Source organism: Alligator mississippiensis, chromosome 4, assembly GCF_030867095.1.
Source record: "Alligator mississippiensis isolate rAllMis1 chromosome 4, rAllMis1, whole genome shotgun sequence".
In the NCBI taxonomy this organism is placed as follows: domain Eukaryota; kingdom Metazoa; phylum Chordata; order Crocodylia; family Alligatoridae; genus Alligator; species Alligator mississippiensis.
The window spans coordinates 237,996,375-238,016,849 of record NC_081827.1 but is presented as its reverse complement, the minus strand read 5'-3'; the positions used below and the strand labels follow the sequence as shown (position 1 = coordinate 238,016,849).

The window sequence follows — 20,475 nt, the reverse complement described above, 5'->3', positions numbered from 1 at the left end:
TTAAGTTAAAAATGCATCTTAATTTTTTTTCCCTCCCTGAAGTAAATTAATTGCTAATGTATGGTTAAATACCATAATAAAAAACCTCAAATTGGATTGCCTTGTTAGTCTTGTATAAAAATGTTGATCATCTCTTGCATCATATTTGGTGTTTTTATTGGGCTAAGCCCTGGAGGGAGATTTTTCAGAAGCATAAATCAAAAGCAGTCAGGAATGTAACATCCCTTGAATTTCAGTGAAAGGTAAGTACCCACCAACACTTGCATCTTTTGAAAATATCTAAAGGTTCTTGGAACACCTTTTAATATAATTTATCCCAGATTTTTAAATCTTGTTTTGTTTTTTTCAGTGAGCTCCATTTAGCAACCACATGGCCTCATCTAACAGAAGGTATCATTGTGGATAATGATGTTTATTCGTAAGTATGTCTCTTTTGTAAGTATGTGTATTCATAAATGTTTAGATGTCTGCTTTCTTCAGCCATTAACAACTTGCATCATCATAATGGCATCAAGAGCTTAACAGTCTAATGGATTTTGTTCAGATTTTTGGGTGTTAATCCCCTAGATAAATGCATAACTCAGCTGTGAGCACCTGCGTTTAAAAAAAAAAAAAAGTTATGAAATAAATTTGTAAATGCTTATCGGGAAAGCCCATTGTATATTGGTCACAGCACAATAGTGCATGTGTTTCTATCTGCTAAGACCTGTTTCTAAGGTTTTTATTCGATTCTTTTATTTTTCATAAGCTTTGGATATGATGGTAGGCTAGCCTTGAGAGGAAGGGATATACATTAATGTGAAGTTAGGAAGTTAAAGGAGATATTTTATCCTGTAGTGTTATTTCCCCCCTGAAGAACTTTGTCAGCTCTGCTTTCTGTTGCACCTAAGAGACATGGGTCACCAATATGTACTCATTTCTCTTACAAAAGAACACTAAGCATATTAACAAGTAATTGTATTAATGGACCTATAGCAATTGGTTCCACATCTTGGAAAACTAAGGGTGAAAATACGTATAGAGAATTGAATTTCTTCAACAACACTTAAAGAAAAACATTCTATTTAGAGATTCTAGATTTACATAATACTTATTTCTTTTCTGACTTTTAATAGACAAATGCACAAAAACAAGAAAACAGCCTTCCATCTGTTGTTTTTTCATGCCTGAATTCATAAAGTTCTTTTCATGTCACTTTCTTCCTTGTAGCAGCCAATTCTGAGGTCCAAAAAAGAAGCTATATAAATGATTTCTATAATTTAGGTTGGCTGATGTTGTTGTTGTCTTTAGATGTGCATTTGTAGTGCTACAAATGCTGCTGCACTTTGAAGCGCTATGCAAACTTAGTATTATGAGTGGTGGGCAGATTTGCAGATCCCCTGCAGAAAGAGTGCCGCAAAATTGCCACAGCGACATTCAGTTTTCTCCAGCTAGGAGCCAATAGGGATTTGTTCACCCCTGCGGCTCTGCTACTCCTTCCTTTTCCTCCCTCACACCCCTGTGGCATGTGGGGGTGGGTGAGGAGAGCTGCAGCTCCCCAGAGAATAGGGTTAGCAATAGGCTTTGATACCCCTAGTCCTTGCAGCAGCTCTCCCCCCACCCACCTTAGCAGAGGTACAGGGAGCTGGCATTGACAGTGCTGAGTACCCAGGCAGTATTGATCAGCTGTCCTTCCCACTCTCCCTCCTTCCACACCTGTTGCAGGGGTGGGAGGGGAGACCAGAGCACCGTGGGATGTTGGGGGGGGACAAGGGGACTGAGAACCCCCCCTGTAATACTACAGTGTGCTGTATGTTACTTGTGGCACTGAAAAACAAGGAAGTTGAAGTCCCCCATGATGATCATGCATCGGGAGCATGTGGCCTCAGCCAGTTCCCTACTGAATTCCCAATCTAGTTCTTCCTCTTGGTGTGGAGGTCTATAGCAGACTCCTACAAGTATGTCACCTTCTCTGTGTTCTCCTCGTATCTTGACCCAGAGGGCCTCAAGACACCTTTCCTGAAATGACTGGCAAGCTGCTGTGTGGGGTAGTAAACACAGCAGCAGCCACCTGAAGCCTTATAACTCTGGGAAGTAGCATTATGTGGTCAGGGCCAGAGTAACTGGACAGATTCCAGAGGGGCAGGAATTGGGGCCAAAGCAATGTGGGATGCCTGGAGAACTGACTGGTCCACGAGCCCCATGAGAATATTGTGGGACCTACTATATCAGTATCTGTCGTGATAACACAGGACAAACTGCTAGTAGGTCTTGTGCAAACATTTCTGGGGATTTATCTCGTGATGAGTGGTGAGGATGTCTGTGCTTGCGCTTTATCCAGCATTAAATGTTTTCTGGCATGACAAGGCGATGTCTATTCGCAGCCATCCAGGAACATTTCTGTAGAACTGTCCTCACTTCTGTATCTTTGCAGGCAGCGTGCATTTCTGTTCTCTTGGCCCTTTGTAGCTCTACAGCAGGGATGGGCAATTATTTTGGGTGGAGGGCCGCTTACTGAGTTTTGGCAAGCCATCAAGGGCCGCATGACGGCCAGCCAGAGGCAGAAAAATATTAATTTTCAAAATTTTTTAGGAGTCCCATGGGCCGCATAGAAGGTCTTGGCGGGCTGCATTTTGCCCACCCCTGCTCTACAGTGTAACACTTGTCCATACCCTAGATCAGAGGTTCCAAAACTTTCTTATTGCATGCCCCCTTCCAGATGTACCAGCTGTCTGCATACCCCTACCAGCATAAAGTTTATATTTTAACCCCTTAAATGTCTATTATTATAATGAAAATAAAATCTGCTGTTACGCAATTTCCCCCCCCCCCCCCCCCCCCCCCCGGATGTCTTGTGTAGTACACATGCCACAGTTTGGGAACGCCTGCCATAGATCATACCTTGTAAGTAACACAAAAGAGTTTGATTACTTGCAGTATACATCCTGCCCTGATCCTGGTGGTGACAAAATGAAACCTGATTTTTGTTTTTTAGTGATTTGGATCCTATTCAAGCACCACAGTGGTCTGTGAGGGTCAGAAAAGCAGATAATCCTCAATGTCTGTTGGGTAAGACACCAGAATTCTTTACCACTTCTGCATTCAGGCTGTTGTGATGAAATCAAAGTTGAAGAGAGAAGTCTCCTAATCCCTTGTGATTCTGAATTTTTCTTGATTCTTAGCACTTTAGCATATTCCAGCCGGCTTCTGAATAGGCTTCATGTTAGGTTGTCTTTCAAGCCCTGCATTCATCCAAAAAAAAGTTTCTTTTGTTGGATTTCAAATCATGTCTTCATTACCAGACTTTGTTGGTTTTTGGCTAATTTTCATGAGCTGGTTTTGTTTTGTAATGTGCTACATTGTATACAGCAGGGTTCATACCAGGACTGGACAGCCTGCAGGGCCTGGAGCTTCCCACAGGTCCAGAAATTTGGCAGCTGAGGAGAGGTGTCACTGCTCCCATGCTGCCAAATTTCCAAATAATATGGCATCAGGGGCCATATCAGGTCTGTGGGCCAGGGGTTGAGACCCATGCTGTAAGAGATGGCCTCTTCTGGTGCCATCCTCCAGATTGAGACAGAGGAGTTCCTCTACCTGATAGTTCCTTTGGTTGCTAAACCAAGGTGGCAGTACGTTCTTTGTGTGTGGTTTTTAACTTGGGAACTCACTTTGAAAGCTGACTCTGTGTCTGAGGTTTGGGCTATGATAGAAAATTTGAGATGCGTTAACTGGAATATGGCTGATTGATTTCTAGTTGGCTTTGGCTGACTCTTGCTACATTTTAACATACAATTTTAGAACGTGTGCTTTAAGAATTTGAAACACAACTTTCTGCTTTTTCCCCAAGGATTAACTGTTTTTCTTGAAATGACTAGCAGTGAGCCTCCACTGACTAAAGACGTTTTTCCTCAATGTTTATAGGTGACTTTCTTACTGAATTTTTTAAACTTTGTCGTCGGAAAGAGTCAACCGATGAAATTCTTGGAAGATCTGCATTTGAAGAAGATGGAAAAGGTAGAAAATAAAATCTTCTGTCTAATTTTTGAATAACAAGGTTTATTTGTGTTAGTTGTATCGCTTTTCCATTCTGCTATTTTATGTGTTCCTAACTTTAGCTTCATCACTGGTTTATAAGTGTGGGCAGGTTGTGTTGGGTTGAACCAGTAGCTGTTAATGATCTATGTTACCATTTTCTCACAAAACCCAGAGCTCCCTTGCTTCACAGCCAGTAATTTGGGAAACAAAATCTTCTAGTGTTTGGGTCTCATCAGCAAGTGTCTCTACCTTTTATTCTACTTCGCTTTTGTATCTCGATCAAGGGTTATTTTTATTTCATAGATTCATAGATGTTAGGGTCGGAAGGGACCTCAATAGATCATCGAGTCCGACCCCCTGCACAAGCAGGAAAGAGTGCTGGGTCTAGATGACCCCAGCTAGATACTCATCTAACCTTCTCTTGAAGACCCCCAGGGTAGGGGAGAGCACCACCTGCCTTGGGAGCCCGTTCCAGACCTTGGCCACTCGAACTGTGAAGAAGTTCTTCCTAATGTCCAATCTAAATCTGCTCTCTGCTAGCTTGTGGCCATTATTTCTTGTAACCCCCGGGGGTGCCTTGGTGAATAAAACCTCACCAATTCCCTTCTGTGCCCCTGTGATGAACTTATAGGCAGCCACAAGGTCGCCTCTCAACCTTCTCTTGCGGAGGCTGAAAACATCCAGTTTCTCTAGTCTCTCCTCGTAGGGCTTGGTCTGCAGGCCCTTGACCATACGAGTTGCCCTTCTCTGGACCCTCTCCAGGTTATCCGCATCCTTCTTGAAGTGTGGTGCCCAGAATTGCACGCAGTACTCCAACTGCGGTCTGACCAGCGCCCGATAGAGGGGAAGTATCACCTCCTTGGACCTATTTGTCATGCATGTGCTGATGCACGATAAAGTGCCATTGGCTTTTCTGATGGCTTCGTCACACTGCCAACTCATGTTCATCTTGGAGTCCACTAGGACTCCAAGATCCTTTTCCACCTCTGTGTCACCCAGCAGGTCATTCCCTAGGCTGTAGGTGTGCTGGACATTTTTCCTCCCTAGGTACAGCACTTTGCATTTCTCCTTGTTGAACTGCATTCTGTTGTTTTCTGCCCACTTGTCCAACCTATCCAGGTCTGCCTGCAGCTGTTCCCTGCCCTCCGGCGTGTCCACTTCTCCCCATAGCTTTGTGTCATCTGCAAACTTGGACAGAGTACATTTGACTCCCTCGTCCAAGTCGCTGATGAAGACATTAAAGAGTATTGGTCCAAGGACCGAGCCCTGCGGGACCCCACTGCCCACACCCTTCCAGGTCGAGACTGACCCATCCACCACGACTCTCTGGGTGCGACCCTCCAGCCAATTTGCCACCCACCGGACTGTGTAGTCATCCACATCACAGCCTCTTAGCTTGTTCACCAGTATGGGGTGGGATACCGTATCGAAGGCCTTCCTGAAGTCTAAGTATATGACATCCACCCCTCCTCCTGTGTCCAGGCGTTTCGTAACCTGGTCATAGAAAGAGACTAGATTGGTCAGGCACGATCTGCCCGCCACAAACCCGTGCTGGTTTCCCCTCAGCATAATTTGCCCTGCTGGGCTCTCACAAATGTGAGCCTTGATAATTTTTTCAAAGACTTTACCAAGGATGGAGGTGAGACTGACTGGCCTATAGTTGCCCGGGTCCTCCTTCCTCCTCTTTTTGAAAACGGGGACCACGTTAGCCCTTTTCCAGTCCTCCGGCACTTGGCCCGTGCGCCATGAGCGTTCGAATATTCCCGCCAGTGGTTCTGCAATGATGTCGGCCACTGCCTTCAGCACCCTCGGATGGAGCTCACCCGGGCCTGCCGATTTAAAGGCATCCAGTTCATCCAAATGACTCTGCACCACCTCAGGATCTACATATGGCAGTCTGGCGCCTTGCTGCTGCCTCTCTACAACCCCAGTGAGAGACTTGTCGTGCCCGTCACTTAGGAACACTGAGGCAAAGAACTCGTTGAGGAGTTCAGCCTTGTCCCCCCTGTCTGTCACCAATTGTTTCTGCCCATTTAGCAGGGGTCCTATTCCTCCCTGGGCCTTCCTTTTACTCCCAATATATCTAAAAAACAATTTCTTGTTGTCTTTTACTTGGGTTGCCATCCTCAGCTCCATGGTAGCTTTGGCCCACCTAACTGCCTCCCTACAAGCACGAGCAGAGGAGGTATATTCATTTTTAGTGATCTCACCTTGTTTCCACTTTTTATGTGCTCCCCTTTTGGCCCTTAGGCTGCCCTGGATTTCTCTGGTCAGCCATGGAAGCCTCCTGGCCCCTTTCCCTTTTTTGCCTCGCTCGGGGATCGTCTTGCTTTGTGCCCGAAGGATCGTTTCCTTTAGGCACAGCCACCCTTCTTGGGCTCCCATCCCTTCAAAACTCCTACTCTGCAGTGCTTCTTTGACTAATCGCCTGAGTGCATTGAGATCAGCTTTCCTAAAGTCTAGCACTTTCACCCTACTAGTTACCTTACCCGACGTCTTATGTTAAATTCTATTATTAGGTGATCACTGTCTCCCAAATGGCTACCGATCTGGAGGTCCCCTATCATGTCATCCCCTGTTGCCAATACCAGATCCAGTATGGCATTCCCCCTAGTGGGACCATGCACCTCCTGTGTTAGGTAGAGGTCCTGTATACAGGTTAGAAACCTGCGTGAGCGGTGGGACCTTGATGTTGAACATGTGATAGTTTTTCATTGGCAAAATGTTCCTGTTTATTCAGTCTTTCACCTTCTCTGCTTCTCATACTAGTTCACTTCTGTTTTTTAATTTCTTGTTTTGAGAGCAAGACATTGTCTCCTTAATTTGTATATCTTGGGCCAGTGTTTCCCAACCAGTATGCCTCAGCATGTCCAGGTATGCCATGCTTCCTGCTGGCTGGAGCCATGCCACCTGCCTGCTGCCGCCACAGGTACACAGACAGATGGTGGGCATGGCTCCAGTGATTTGCATTCATGCTCTGCGTTCAGCTGTGCCATCACCCCTCTGCTTAGCTCCCCTTCCTCCTCCTTCCCCTCCCCCCCCCCCCCAGCTCCACATTCATCTGGTATGCTGTGGGATGGGAGAGACCTGGTAAGTGTGCCGCTGCAACCAAAAGATTGGGAAACGCCGTCTTGGGCACTATAATAACTTTGGAATTAGGCAGAAAGGGAAGCTATACATGAGCAGCGAAGCTGCCCTGACATGCTATAAATACAGTGCATGGGAGCAGAATCAATTAATTGAATCTGCTGGAGCATTCCAGTAGACTCCAATGTCTCGTGTATCAGCATCCTCACACTTAAAAATGGCGATGGGGGTGCTTTAACTAAAGCTCATCAAACAAGGTTTAGTTAAAGTGACTCTGCCACCATTTTGAACTGTGAGGGCATTGATACATGAGATGCTCTGGGCACTTTAATTAAAGTGGCTCTCAGATCCGCTCTAATTAAAGTGCCCCTCCAACTCCCAGAGCACATGTATAGACGCCCTAAGTGGCAAGATGTTAGCAGCACAGTCAACCCAGTTTCATCTTCAATCTCTAAAAGAAGCAAGGACGCCTTCTAGGTAGTTTCTGCTTTGTAGTTGACTGTGCCTTTTAATTTTGTTGGTTCCACATCTGAAACTGTAGCATTATAAAGGTTACCAGGTTGATTAGATTTCAGATACAAAATAAAAAATACAGACTATTGAAAATAATTCTGAACTTGTCCTTTAATGTTTTCTTAATTCTGTAGAGACTGCTGATATCAGCCATGCTTTGTCAAAGCTCACAGAGCCAGCCCCAGTCCCAATCCATAAATTATCAGTCACAAACATGGTTCACAGTGCAAAGAAAAAAATTCGCAAACACCGTGGTGTAGATGAATCACCATTAAATAATGAAGTCCTCAATGCTATTCTGCTGGTAAGCAAGGTGTTCATGTATATTATTATATACATTTGTTCGTTTTTCTTCCCCCTGTTTGGGACTTACAAAACTGCTAAAGTAATAGTTTATCATGAGAGAAATAATGACGTAATGCTATTTGACTGTAGAAGTCTGTTTGATTAAAAACAGAATGAAGTAGCCTCCACACTACACTTTTGTAATTTGAGAAGTTGACATTCTAGTAGCATTTTAGCGTAACTATACCAAGAAAGTAGATGTGGGGAGAAGTGGGAAAAACACAAAAAAATCAACATGGTATTTTTTTCCCCCTAAGTTCTTATTCCCTGATGCTGCTGACAAACTAACAGATGGATCTGAAACCAGGCCTACTTCTTCAGCAGGAAGCAATCCTCCTCCAGAGAGTGAAGAATATGTAAGTTTAACAGAAGTTTATATTTGCACTATCAAAAGTGAGGGTAATTTTTGTTGGGGGGGTGGGTTAGAAATCTCTTAACATGCTTTAAGATTGTTTAAGATGTAGCTTTTATTCATTTTTCTTCTCCATAACAGTTTTTGTAAGAGATGTTTTTCAGACTGAGCTCTTTGTCAATTTGCATTGTTTAATACAGACAAACTTAAAAGCCCAGTTATATTCCTGACTGGCCAGCAGAGTTTTCTACTTATTCTCTTCTCCAAAACTGTTGACAGTTTGTCTTTTTTAATGATTTGAGAATATTTAGAATAGGTTTTATGTAATAGGAATTCTTTAGAATCTTGATCTTTGTATGTCCCACACTGATTTCACAATAACTTCAATTTCTGCAGACTTGAGAGGTCAGCAATACCCTCATGGGGACCATGTAAATACTGTGATATTTTCGTGATATCAAATGTCAGCGCTTCCTAATTTTTCTTATTTATTTCTTTGTGTTTTTATTTCTTTTTATGTAGAATCTTTTCAGTCAGTTCAAATCAGCCCCTTCAGATAGTCTGACCTACAAGCTAGCTTTATGTCTTTGTATGATTAACTTCTACCATGGAGGGGTAAAAGGAGTGGTCCACCTCTGGCAAGAATTTGTACTAGAAATGCGCTACAGATGGGAGAACAACTACCTTATTCCGGGGTAAGAGATTCCATTGGCCCATGATCAGAAGTGTTCATCGTTGGGATAAACCTGTTTAAAATATGCTTTGAGATTCCCATCTCTGCCCCCTGATTGCAAAGGTGATTCTAGCTATACTATCTGAATTATTGCCCTCTCCTGCTTTTCTCCCTCTTACCTTCAAGGGAAGAAACATAGGGATGAGGAGGGGGAGGGTCTGTCTACTACAAAACAAAAATGCAAACATTAATCTTTTGTTAGGTTGGCTAGCGGCCCTCCAGATCTGAGATGCTGTCTTCTGCACCAGAAGCTTCAGGTAAGTATTGGGAAGAACTATGTTTGTTTCTTTCCTCAAAATAGAGTAACATGTTTAACCAGTAATTTTTTTAACACACATAGTTCAGTATGTGGTTTCCCCCAACACACATTGTTAGTTTTCCACACTATTTTGCTTGTGGTTAGTGGTCACTTATCCTAAGAGCTGGTAAAATAGGAATGTTTTTCCATATTAATTGCACTGCAGTTGTTACCTATTAGAGCTGAGATAATGTTTTTGCTGCTTTTATAGCATATAGTGCAGCTTAAAAGGCATTGTTCTGATGACAGAAGCTATTAGTGGACAGCTGCTATTGCACTAGAAATTAATTATTAATTTTAACTTTCTAGATGTTAAATTGTTGTATCGAAAGGAAAAAAGCAAGGGATGAGGGAAAAAAGGCAAATATTACTGATCGTTCCCCTGGTGGTTCTTCTGGTGATACTGGGAAAGCAGCAGACCACTCTGGCGGAGACTATCAAAAGGAGACTGATAAGGAAAAAGAAGTTGGGAAATCTTGGGAATCATGGAGTGACAGTGAAGAAGAGTTTTTTGAATGCCTCAGTGACACAGAAGACCTGAAAGGAAATGGGCAGGAGAATGGAAAGAAAGGGGGATCAAAAGAAGGTGGCAAAGAATTCACCAACTTCAAACCAGAAGGTCGTCTACATCAACATGGAAAACTGACCTTGCTGCATCCTGGAGAACCGCTCTACATTCCAGTAACCCAGGTTAGAAAGTAGTAGTGTGTGTGTGCGTGAGAGAGAGAAACCACTTGTTTTCTGTAAATACTTCCCTGTCATTGGGGCTGACTGCATCACTTCCCATTTAACACTGCCTAGCATTCTATTATAGTCTATTATAAGGCCCTTTTTTCAACTTAATATTTTTGTTATAAGTTGTCCTACAAGCAGCAGCCTTTCCTTACACGGTCCTGATCCTTTTCTACAGAATTCTGATTCTTCCCCCAAGCATGTCCCTTCAGTGCGCTGAAGGGAGCAATGTTCTCCTGTACGATAAAAATACACACGTAACTGAAATGTTTTGTAAGTTGCCTGGGTATTATGCATTAATTCTCTTTACTGTTTTGAAGGGCAGTCATCATAATGTCTTGGGAGAACTGCTTTTTATTTTCATAATCATGCACTTTTACAATCTGTATGACCATGATTGGTGGTTTGGCTCAGTTAATGGTTTCTGTGTGTTGACAGGACTTAGTGGAGGGAGCACACGAGTAACTAAAATTTAACTTTGCAGTGAAAACAGCCCTGATATCCAAAAATAATATCTGCAATTTATTTAAATTTCACTCAAAATCAGAATGGGAGGTGTATATTTAAAAGAGAGAACATTTGGCACGGTCTTCCTATTAAACTTATGGTTTTCTATATTGGAGTAACCTGTTGTCTCCAGATTTGTCTAATGTAACAGAGCAATATTCCTGTTAGCCCATGGTTTATCATGTTGCAGATCTCTTTTTCGGGTTGCATTATCACTCTATATTACATTACCATATCCATTAGTACACTTGTATGTTTGCTGTCAAGATCTAATAATGCCTGTGAGACCAACAAAACTGGAAATGAATGTTATCTCATCTCATTGTCTGTAGGAGAGCCCCAGAATGAGAGAGTGGTATGTGCTTGCTTTGCCATAATTTGCCTTTCCTTGTAGTATATCTCAACAAAGGTTTTGAGAGAGAGATTTTCTGGGTTGCATTGTTCCAAGACTGCCAGTGAAGGGGCTCACTAGGACCATGGACTTAATGCACTTCTGAACACTGTCCATTTTCAAAAGTGATTTAAATCTTGGGGACTTTTTGAACATTTTTTAATGTTATCATTCATGATCTGAAGCCTGCTTGTACCTTCCACTTCTATTCACGTGTTTATTTGAAATGAAAATGTTTTATTTAAATAAATATTCCGCCTAACATCATGGTGAATTAAAAATGCTCAAATGTTGCCTTCAATATAGTTTTCATTCAGAAAACCTAGAATCTTTTGCTACGTTATGCCTACTCTTTCCAGTAGTCCTAGCACATTACTTATTAATAACATTAAATAAGAATTTATGATAGAAATATAATATGTTTTCATCTTTCTCCAATTTTTAAGTTTATGTTAATCTCTGTTTTCTTTATACTTTTGGAATGTGCATCTCTTAATGCATACTGGAGGTAGTTCAGACTCCTTCAGTGTGTTGGCTATACCTCAGTCCTTCTAGACTTTCACTTTTGAACTGACTGGTCAAAATATTGGGTCAGCTTTTCCTCCTGTCTTCATTTCCCAGCTTCTAACAGCAGTTTCAGGGAGTAGGTGTCCTAGACCCTCTCCTTTCAAAGTGCAGTTAGCAGCGAGTGAGAGATCACTTGACATGGAATTTCATGCAGATTAGGGAGGAGTGAAATGAGAAGCAGGGGTGCTGCGGAGTAAGGAAGAGTAGTATAAGAAGGCCGTAGCTGAAGTCAGACATGACTGAGATACAGACTAGCTTTTCTTTGGTTCGTGATGAACTGCAGCGAAACAATAATTTATAACTTAGTACCACATTGCTACAAGTGATTGCACTCGTACAATGTCATCAGTTAATCTTATGCTAACTGCATTGACTGTAAAAGCCTCTACCCACAAACTAACTCTAAACTGTTCTTTCATGGACGTGCTCTATTGCTTGGTAATAAGTATGCATAAGTATACAAGTCACTTGGTGTTTGGCCATAAAATTCAGTTTGTTTGACCATTTTTGTGTTTCTAAGCTACTTTGTTAAAAGATAAGCTTTGACTTCCTCTTCTCTGAATTCTTTTATAAACAGTGGATCTTATAATTGCTGAAAACATAAGCTAACAGCTTGTCTACCCTTTTTGGTGCTTTCTTTCCTTTTGAATCGGAAGTGTCCAGGAGAGACTGACTGTAAATGTTTGTTATCTTCTGTTACAGGAACCAGCACCCATGACAGAAGATCTGCTAGAAGAGCAGTCCGAAGTACTAGCTAAACTGGGGACATCAGCAGAAGGAGCTCACCTTCGGGCACGCATGCAGAGTGCTTGCTTGCTCTCGGATATGGAGTCTTTTAAGGTATGTGCCACTTACAGATTGTCTGGGATCATTTTGACATGGGCAAACTGAGATGATCAAGATGAGCAGTTTGAAGGATCTCCTGATAGCCAGTGGGAGAAAACAACTAACTTTTTTCCCCCTTGAATGCCATTATTCAGATATTTCAAAATGTAAAAAGCTTTTAGGTGTTAAGATCTTAAAATTGAAATTGAAAATAAAAAAATTAAACTATAAAACAATGCAGCACTTTACACCCAAGAAACTTAACATGTAAACAGACCAGCTTTTATATAAAAGCATCTGGAATTTTTCTGAGACAAGTTACCTGTCTCTTTTCTAGAAGAAGAAACTAAAGTGATTCATTTCTGGGTTTCTGCATGCCTATGCTATACCAATAGAAGATCATAATAATGGGTCCAAAGTCTGTCCTGGCAGCTTCTTCTCAATTTTACTGAAGTCTGTCTTTCCCTATAATAAAGAAAAATAACAAAGCAGTTATTTAACTTTGTTCAGGTTTTACCGATTACACCTTTTAACTTTGTCTGGAGTTTTCTGATCAGATGGAGAATGGAAATGGGAAATCTTTTACATGGTTACCAGAATACTTAAAAATTATAAGTAAAAAAGGGGAAGAATGTGGATTTGTGTGGGTTCACAAGGAACAGCTTTCTTTAGCAAGTAGAATAAGGTTTTAAGGGTTAGATTTTGTTTACTATACTGCCACTGACTTGCTATTATATTTATAAATTACCTAATTCCTTTGCCTCAGTTTCCCATTTGAAAGGAACAATGTATAATTTTTGAACATTAGTGTTCAAGAATGTATTACATTATCATTATAAGAATACAATTGTACCAGTATAGGGGAATGATAACCAGCATGTGGTAGGTAGCTGTAACACTTCATAAATCATTTCTGTAGTACAGGCAGTTTCAAAACCTAAAGTAGAAATGTAAAATTCATGACTCAAAGGAAGCATGGGGCACATTTTATTTTGCCAAGGTTTCTTGCATAAACAACTCTTCTTCCTTCTTTGTTAGATTACCGACAGTGCAAATTGTAGAAAACAAAAGGAGCAGAAAGAAATTGTGCCATAATTCATGAGGTTTTTTATTTTTTGGGGGTGGTTCTGGCTTGTATAAGAAGTACCACAAATGGGTGATTTACTAGAACTATAGTGCGTCTTACTCCTAGCTCTGTGCTTTGTCCATTAAACTGCATTGCCTTGCTAATTAGTCTGTACTTGAGGGAGATGGAGGCAGGGAATTATTGTAATAAATGCATTTGAATTTTTCTCCCATTCTAGGCAGCTAATCCTGGCTGTTGTCTGGAGGATTTCGTGAGGTGGTATTCTCCCCGGGATTATATTGAAGAGGAAGTGGTTGATGAAAAGGGGAATGTGGTAATTAAGGGCGAGCTGAGTGCTCGTATGAAGATTCCTAGCAACATGTGGGTAGAGGCTTGGGAGACGGCAAAGCCAGTTCCAGCCCGGAGGCAGAAGCGACTTTTTGATGACACTAGAGAGGCAGAGAAGGTAAAAAGCTGCGTTTTAGCGACCAGTCGTGTCACTGTTTGTGTTACAAAACAGATAGATAGTTCTCATTACATGTCTGTATTACTATATAAGAACCACAGTGGCTGTTAAACTGTTACTTGAATGCCTTAGCCTACTGAAGATAACATCGTAGCATAATAGTGGTCTCAGTATAATGGCATCATAAAGGAATGTCTTTCTGGAAGTTGAAAGAATATAGCTGCTTTCTAAAAGCTGAACAGTAATGTATCATGTTATTTTTTGACATACTATAGGTGCTTCACTATTTTGCCGTTCAGAAACCAGCTGACCTTGCAAGGCATCTTTTGCCTTGTGTCATTCATGCAGCTGTACTCAAGGTAAAGGAGGAAGGTAAATAAAGTTTAATAAGTAGCTAAAATGTTTTAGAAGCAAAGATGATATCATGACTGACTCTTGCCTTTTTTTTCCGTAACAGAAACTCTGGAAGATATCTCTTCAGTGAAGAAGATTATTAAGCAGATAATATCTCATTCCAGTAAAATTTTACGATTTCCAAACCCAGAAGACAAAAAATTGGAAGTAAGCCTCTCATGTTGGCCAAGGAGGAACTTGGTAGTACTGTTTGTAGGAGTGATTAACTGTTTTTGGGTTGTTTTTTTTAACCTCTGACAGGAGATCATTGCTCAGATTATGAGTGTGGAAGCTATCATTGCTAGGGCAAGGTCGCTGAAAGCAAAATTTGGGATAGAGAAATGTGAACAGGAGGAGGAAAAAGAAGATCTACAAAGGTGATTGGTACTTTACTAACTTATTCTCCTGGGTATTTTTTATTTCATGGCTTAGATAATAATGGTGAAAATGCTGGTTCCCTTTATACCACCTCACACCACATGAGGGAAACAGAGAATAAAATTCCATAGGAAGAACCATTTCTAGAGGTTAGCTGTATTGGGCATTTGGGATGTCAATGTCTATATGTACTTTAATTTGTGGTACAGAGTATTTTAATGCAAGCAATGTGATAGTAGGATCCAAATAACCCTACTCCGAGTCATTCATTTGTTGAACTTCAAGTTTGAGATCTGCTAATGAAAAGTACAGTAATGGTAACTTCTCTACACGGTGAAGTATGAAACGTCCAAAAGAATGCTTTTCCACTTATTTTCCTTACTAATATGAAGTATCATTGGGAGGGCTATAAGAAAACTAATGAATTAATTAGCCTGTGAATTTGGGGATTTTTTCCCCCGTTGCTCCACCATATGCTCTCTGATTACTTATTCTCAGGTTGGCTAAACAAAGACTGCTTAAATTTTGGAACTGACTAACTGGTTAGAGCTGAGGAGGTAGCTGTGCTCAGAGGAGAGGAATTAGGAACTCTTTGCTGGAGCCTTCTGCCCAGCCTAGTCTTCTGCTGCTAGAAAATCCTCTCACTTTCTGCCTAGAGCTCTTAACGTGTTCACTGCCTCTGCAGCTGATTTCTAACTTTTTTGGAAGTTGAGAGGCACCTGAGGGTAGTGACTTAATAGGTCAGCTAAAAGCTGATTGGGAAGAAGGAAGGAATAACTTACTTGATGCCTGTTAGGTTGGAGGGAGTGGACAGAGGTACTGGAGGCGTAAGCTTATTCTTTGGGCACTAAGAGTTAAGGTATTTCAAAACTAATATCTTGTGAACTACTGAAAAGATGGCAAGCTTCTAAACTGGACAGTCAGATTTTTGAATATGCATCTTCCAAATGCTGCTCTGGCGTTTCCATTCTTATATGCAGGCTAGATGGAAAGCTTTTGTAGTTCCTCTGGTAATGACTTGCAGGCTTAATGTCAATAAAATGAGAAGAATGGATATAGCTAAGAACTGGGATACTCACATGCTCTCTCTCATTACCTTGTGCCACCAGGTTTGTAAATTGTCTTCTGGAGCAGCCAGAAGTGTCAGTTGTTGGCGCAGGAAGAGGACCTGCTGGTAGTATCATTCACAAGCTGTTTGTGAATGCCCAGAGGGTAAGCTGGGTTCTCACTTACTACTTTGTTGCTTAATCTAAATAAGTCGAGGGAGCCACTCTCTTTTGAAGATTTCTTCAATATATATGTTCAATAGCATGCATGCACTTCATAAATATTCATGAGATTCTGCGACAGTGGGAACAGTTTTGGCAATTGCATAATTTAACTGCATGAAGAAAGAAGAGACAGGCTGTGGATGTCATTGGGTACAGACACCTGAGTGACCTTCAAGTGCAGTGTATCTTGAATTGTGACTGTAATGCCATGGTGAGATCCTACATTTTTATCCATCTTTTTCAGACCCAAGTTTCAGTTTTTTTCAGGTTTCAGTTTCCAGCCAAAGCTTGGGCTTTGAGTTCAAATGGGTTTATTTTTATGTATTGCCATGTTTACCTGAATCCAAGATGACTCAGAATTTTTTAAATGATGCCCAAGTAATTCAATTCTACACATGGAAAATTTATAAATTTGTTTTAAATTTCCATGGATAGATAGAATCTAATTATTGGTGGGTCATCTTTTAAATTTGTACCCTCCCTTCTCCCCAGCTGCTGCAGGAGGGCAAGCAGCCTGCTTCTTGGCCTGCCTTCTGCCCCCACTCGTCATCCCATCCCCCACCTCACCCCATCTAGCTGGCCATGCAATGCTGCTGCGTGGCCAGGCTGGAGCTACCTTGTGTTGTATGCGGCAACCTGAAACTGAGCTATACCTGATGGTAAGCAGCTGGGAGCAGGTGGCTGCTGTGGCTCCAACTCTGAGCCTGAACCCAGGTCAGGGCTGAAGTCAGAGCTGCAGCAGTTGTCTGTCCCCCTCCTCTGCCTTGAACTTGAATCCAATACCAGGGGCTTTTTTCCCTGGTTGAACTGGGGGGGAAGAAATCCTGGTTTTGGATTTGAGTAAATACAGTACTGCTAATATCAGCACTTCATAAAATCTCTGTAGCTCTCTTGTCTCAGTGGATTTCCACAGGTGTTTCTGATTTGAAATTTTAGGCACTGCAGAGCCAGCTCCACACCTTCTCTTGTGCTGTGCTGGGTTTGTTTGGCTTAGGTGGAGTAAAGCAGTCAGAAGTTACTTTAGTTGCTGAAAGTAGGTATCATTCAGTAATGCAAAGGGAAGAGTTCCTGGGGGTAAGGTGGTGTTACTTTTGTGTGGGTGTGTCCCAGTAGAGCTGTGCTTTGTGCCTGTTCCTGTGCGCTCTGATTTATGAGTACAGCACAGATTTTTAAAAAGCCATGCTGGGCGTCCTTTAGTAACCATTTGTTTGATTTTGTTCTTTTTGATCTACAAGAGAGGGAAGAACATGCAGGAGTTTATCCTGTTCCCTTTCATACCTATAAAGTGTTGTATCTCTCTTCTAGGAAATCCTTTAGTCCTGACACTCACTCAGTTCTTCATTCTTAAATTAGCATAGGAATGACTTTTAAAACGCGACTACTATTTGAGGGCTTGCCTTATTACTGCAGGATCCCTGGTGATGCTGCTTTCTCTCTGAAGAACAATTTTGCAGAATTTAGAGCAAATGAAATTGTATAATTCTCTTAGCATAGTGTGGAAATGATGTGCCATTGAAGTGAGTGGATTTTTAACTGTAAAGCAACAGTAGTTCTTTATATGGTGAAGTTTGAGTCTGCTTATCTCTGCCCAGTTGGATTTTTTTACTGGCTGGGCAGCAGGTAGAAGTGCAGGATTAAAACTTGGACAGTCATAGCCCTCATGTTATATACAATAAAGTGTTTTCTTCTTTAGCAAATACTAACTTCCTATGGAACTTGGATACTAACCCTCTTTCAGTCTCACACATAATGTTCATATAACAGTTCTCAGTCTTTAACTTCCTTAAAGCAGACTTAATCAAAGCAAGGTCTTCCACATGCATCTGAGCATCACAAAGTGGAATTTATCATTGGGGAGATGCACAAAGATTATTTTATATTATAGCAGCCTTTATCTAAAATTTTCAGTAGCAATTTTTCAAGTAAACAAGCTGAATTTGACAGACGTGTTCATTAACTCCTATATAAACTGCAGCTGTGTTCCATGTTGTATTGTGTTTTCAGATTGTTCGTTATAATAGGTCTCCTGATAAACATGTTCTTGAATGTGGTGCATGCTGGCTTTTTTCTTTTAAACAAACAAACCTAAAATCTCTGTCTAGCCCATTGTAAGTCATCTCTGACTTGCCTTTGTTTCTATAATTCATTGCTGGTTCTCTTCTCATCCCTTTTCAAGCTGACTGAATCTTCTGATGAGGTAACTAGCTTTTGTCCCTCATTTCCCACTCATCTTCCTAACTTCATATAAATGCATAGAGATTAACCTTTTTGTAGCTATATTGCAATAGCCCAACTTTGACGTCTGCCGTTCACAAATATTAGGCATAACAATTTCGAACTCCTTTTTTTTTTTTTAAATTGGTTTCTGGCTCATCCACTGACTTCAAAAGCTCAGAAGGTGAAAGAAGGAAGACTTTGGAAGAAAAAGATAGTAATTAAATATCACAACTGAAGGTTAAATATGAAAAGATAATCCTTAAATGCATAGAGCTGAGGTTTTGCACAATATGCTCCATTATATGCACAGTGTATTGCTCTTGTGTTAACTGTAGATATTTTTCCTACTCACTGGTATTGAGAATCAGCAGACATGATCATGATGCTGGCTGTCACACAGTTCATTTGCTGTGCTGTTGAATGTTAGGAATTCTTCTGGGCTTGTGTATTGCACATTACAGAGCCGCCTTAGTCCGGGAGAGGAAGCCAGTTTCTGCCATGTAAGACCTGACCTAGTTAGTGGCACTTTCCTTTCCCTTTCCTTGTGACCAGGTATTTAGCAGAATTTGCAAATTTGTTGGGAGCTGGCAGGACTGCACCATGCATGCTTCTTGCTATGGCTTCCAACTTATGACCTCTGGGCTGTTAACCATGTGCTATGGCGCACACCCCATGCCATTAGTGGCACTGCTAATATATCAAGCAGAGACTGTCTTTACTTAGGCTTCTGAAGCCCCAGAGAGGACAGGGAGTCCAGTGAGCCCTAGACATCGAGATGGCATTTTTATTCCTTGATCCAGGCGGTAGAGGAAGGGTAAAACTGGAGATCCTATACCATCCACACATGGCAGGTTCTTGCATTTGATTGTATGTAGTATGTTTCTTAACCATCCCAGAGTGTCCTGCTCTGCGTGTTCACGTAGCCTTTCACCATATTACCATCCTAATAATAATTTTTTTTTCCCCTTTCCAAACTATTTTCTGAGCATATGTGTTGAGAATAAGCTGTCCTTCTAACAAAGCTTCTGGCTTTGTTTTAGGTTGCCACAATGACTCCACTCGATGAAGAGCTGAAGAGGTCAGGTTCAGCAGACGAGCGGAGACTGATTTCGGGAGCAGTTGCAGATTTCCCACCGCCTGCTGGTCGTGAAGTTATTTTACGTACAACTGTACCCCGACCGGCACCTTACTCTAAGCCACTACCACAGCGTATGTACAGCGTGCTCACTAAAGAAGATTTTCGACTTGCTGGTGCCTTTTCAGCGGATACAACATTCTTCTGACATTGCAAATTTTAGGTACCTTGTGTGTCTTCACAAGTGGAACACCATTCATTTCCTTCAAGGAAAATAAACCTTATGGATTGTGCCAGTCAGTCTTTGGAGAACAAGGGGAGAACTTTGTAGTTAGTAATCAAGAATAGCCTTTTTTCCCCAAGGAGGGAGTTGAACTGGTACCCAAGACGGATGCCAGCACTAAGCCCTACTTCCGTTGATTGGAATAGTGCCACAAGTATTTCTGCCCATTTCTCCAGGTGTCTGATTAGAAAATTCCCCTCTTTCTAAAGAAATGTATGTTTTGCATTAAACATTTTTATGGGCTCTGTGCAAATACTTCAACTGTAATGCAGTGTGTGCTGCTTTTCAGTCCTACTCTGCCTAAACATCATTTTATTAGGACTAGTCTGTTTAAAGTTAATGTGTAAACATTGAATAGTTGTATTTATTATCTAATTCCAAATTCTAGATATTCTGGTGAGTTTCTCACTGAAGTCCAATGACTGGTTAAAAACTACTTATTGCTTAAATGATATAGTGGAGATTATTGTGGTAAACTCTTTTAACATGCAGCATTTGTCTGAAAAGCTCTTGTGTATATGATGTATTTTTTTCTCCTAAACACCAGAATATTTTTGGCTATAACAAGATGACAAGCCTAAAATGCAGATAGCCTTAAACATATCATTCACCATTTTGGATATTCATGTACCTCACTTAACGTGAAGACCAAGGCTGTATGTAAACTACGTGGAAGTAAACGTTTTAAGCAACATCCTGGTGTTTGTAGAAACATCTTTGCCACATACTGTACAACATGCATCTGTTCTTGTTGATCTGCTAATGACAGCACACTGAAACAAATACGAATCACATGCTGTAAACTATCGTTTTAATGTATGTGCTGATGTAACAAGTAAAGGATTATTTTAAAGCAACAGCTGAATTTGTGAATAGGAACGAATCATAGCTGCATTACAAATTAAGCTATGAAAACGGTTGTGAAACCAGTTATCATAGTATAGTAGCTTGAACCTATAGTT

General features: G+C 41.2%; 1 protein-coding gene across 3 annotated transcripts in view; it reads left to right on the top strand.

Moving 5' to 3' along the window:
- The window catches only part of RAB3GAP1 (RAB3 GTPase activating protein catalytic subunit 1), a 37,958-nt gene extending 17,751 nt beyond the window's left edge, over nucleotides 1-20,207 (top strand). For all 3 annotated transcript variants that reach the window (XM_059727419.1, XM_014599552.3, XM_059727420.1), the window contains 15 exons: nucleotides 350-418; nucleotides 2,975-3,048; nucleotides 3,901-3,993; nucleotides 7,749-7,918; nucleotides 8,217-8,315; nucleotides 8,834-9,006; nucleotides 9,247-9,301; nucleotides 9,652-10,032; nucleotides 12,242-12,379; nucleotides 13,669-13,896; nucleotides 14,172-14,268; nucleotides 14,354-14,457; nucleotides 14,551-14,666; nucleotides 15,777-15,879; nucleotides 19,196-20,207. In XM_059727419.1, the coding sequence (XP_059583402.1) occupies nucleotides 350-418; nucleotides 2,975-3,048; nucleotides 3,901-3,993; nucleotides 7,749-7,918; nucleotides 8,217-8,315; nucleotides 8,834-9,006; nucleotides 9,247-9,301; nucleotides 9,652-10,032; nucleotides 12,242-12,379; nucleotides 13,669-13,896; nucleotides 14,172-14,268; nucleotides 14,354-14,457; nucleotides 14,551-14,666; nucleotides 15,777-15,879; nucleotides 19,196-19,438 (2,143 nt within the window). In that variant the 3' untranslated portion in view covers nucleotides 19,439-20,207. The remainder of the gene's footprint in view (nucleotides 1-349; nucleotides 419-2,974; nucleotides 3,049-3,900; nucleotides 3,994-7,748; nucleotides 7,919-8,216; nucleotides 8,316-8,833; nucleotides 9,007-9,246; nucleotides 9,302-9,651; nucleotides 10,033-12,241; nucleotides 12,380-13,668; nucleotides 13,897-14,171; nucleotides 14,269-14,353; nucleotides 14,458-14,550; nucleotides 14,667-15,776; nucleotides 15,880-19,195) is intronic.
- Nucleotides 20,208-20,475: the final 268 nt, after the last annotated feature.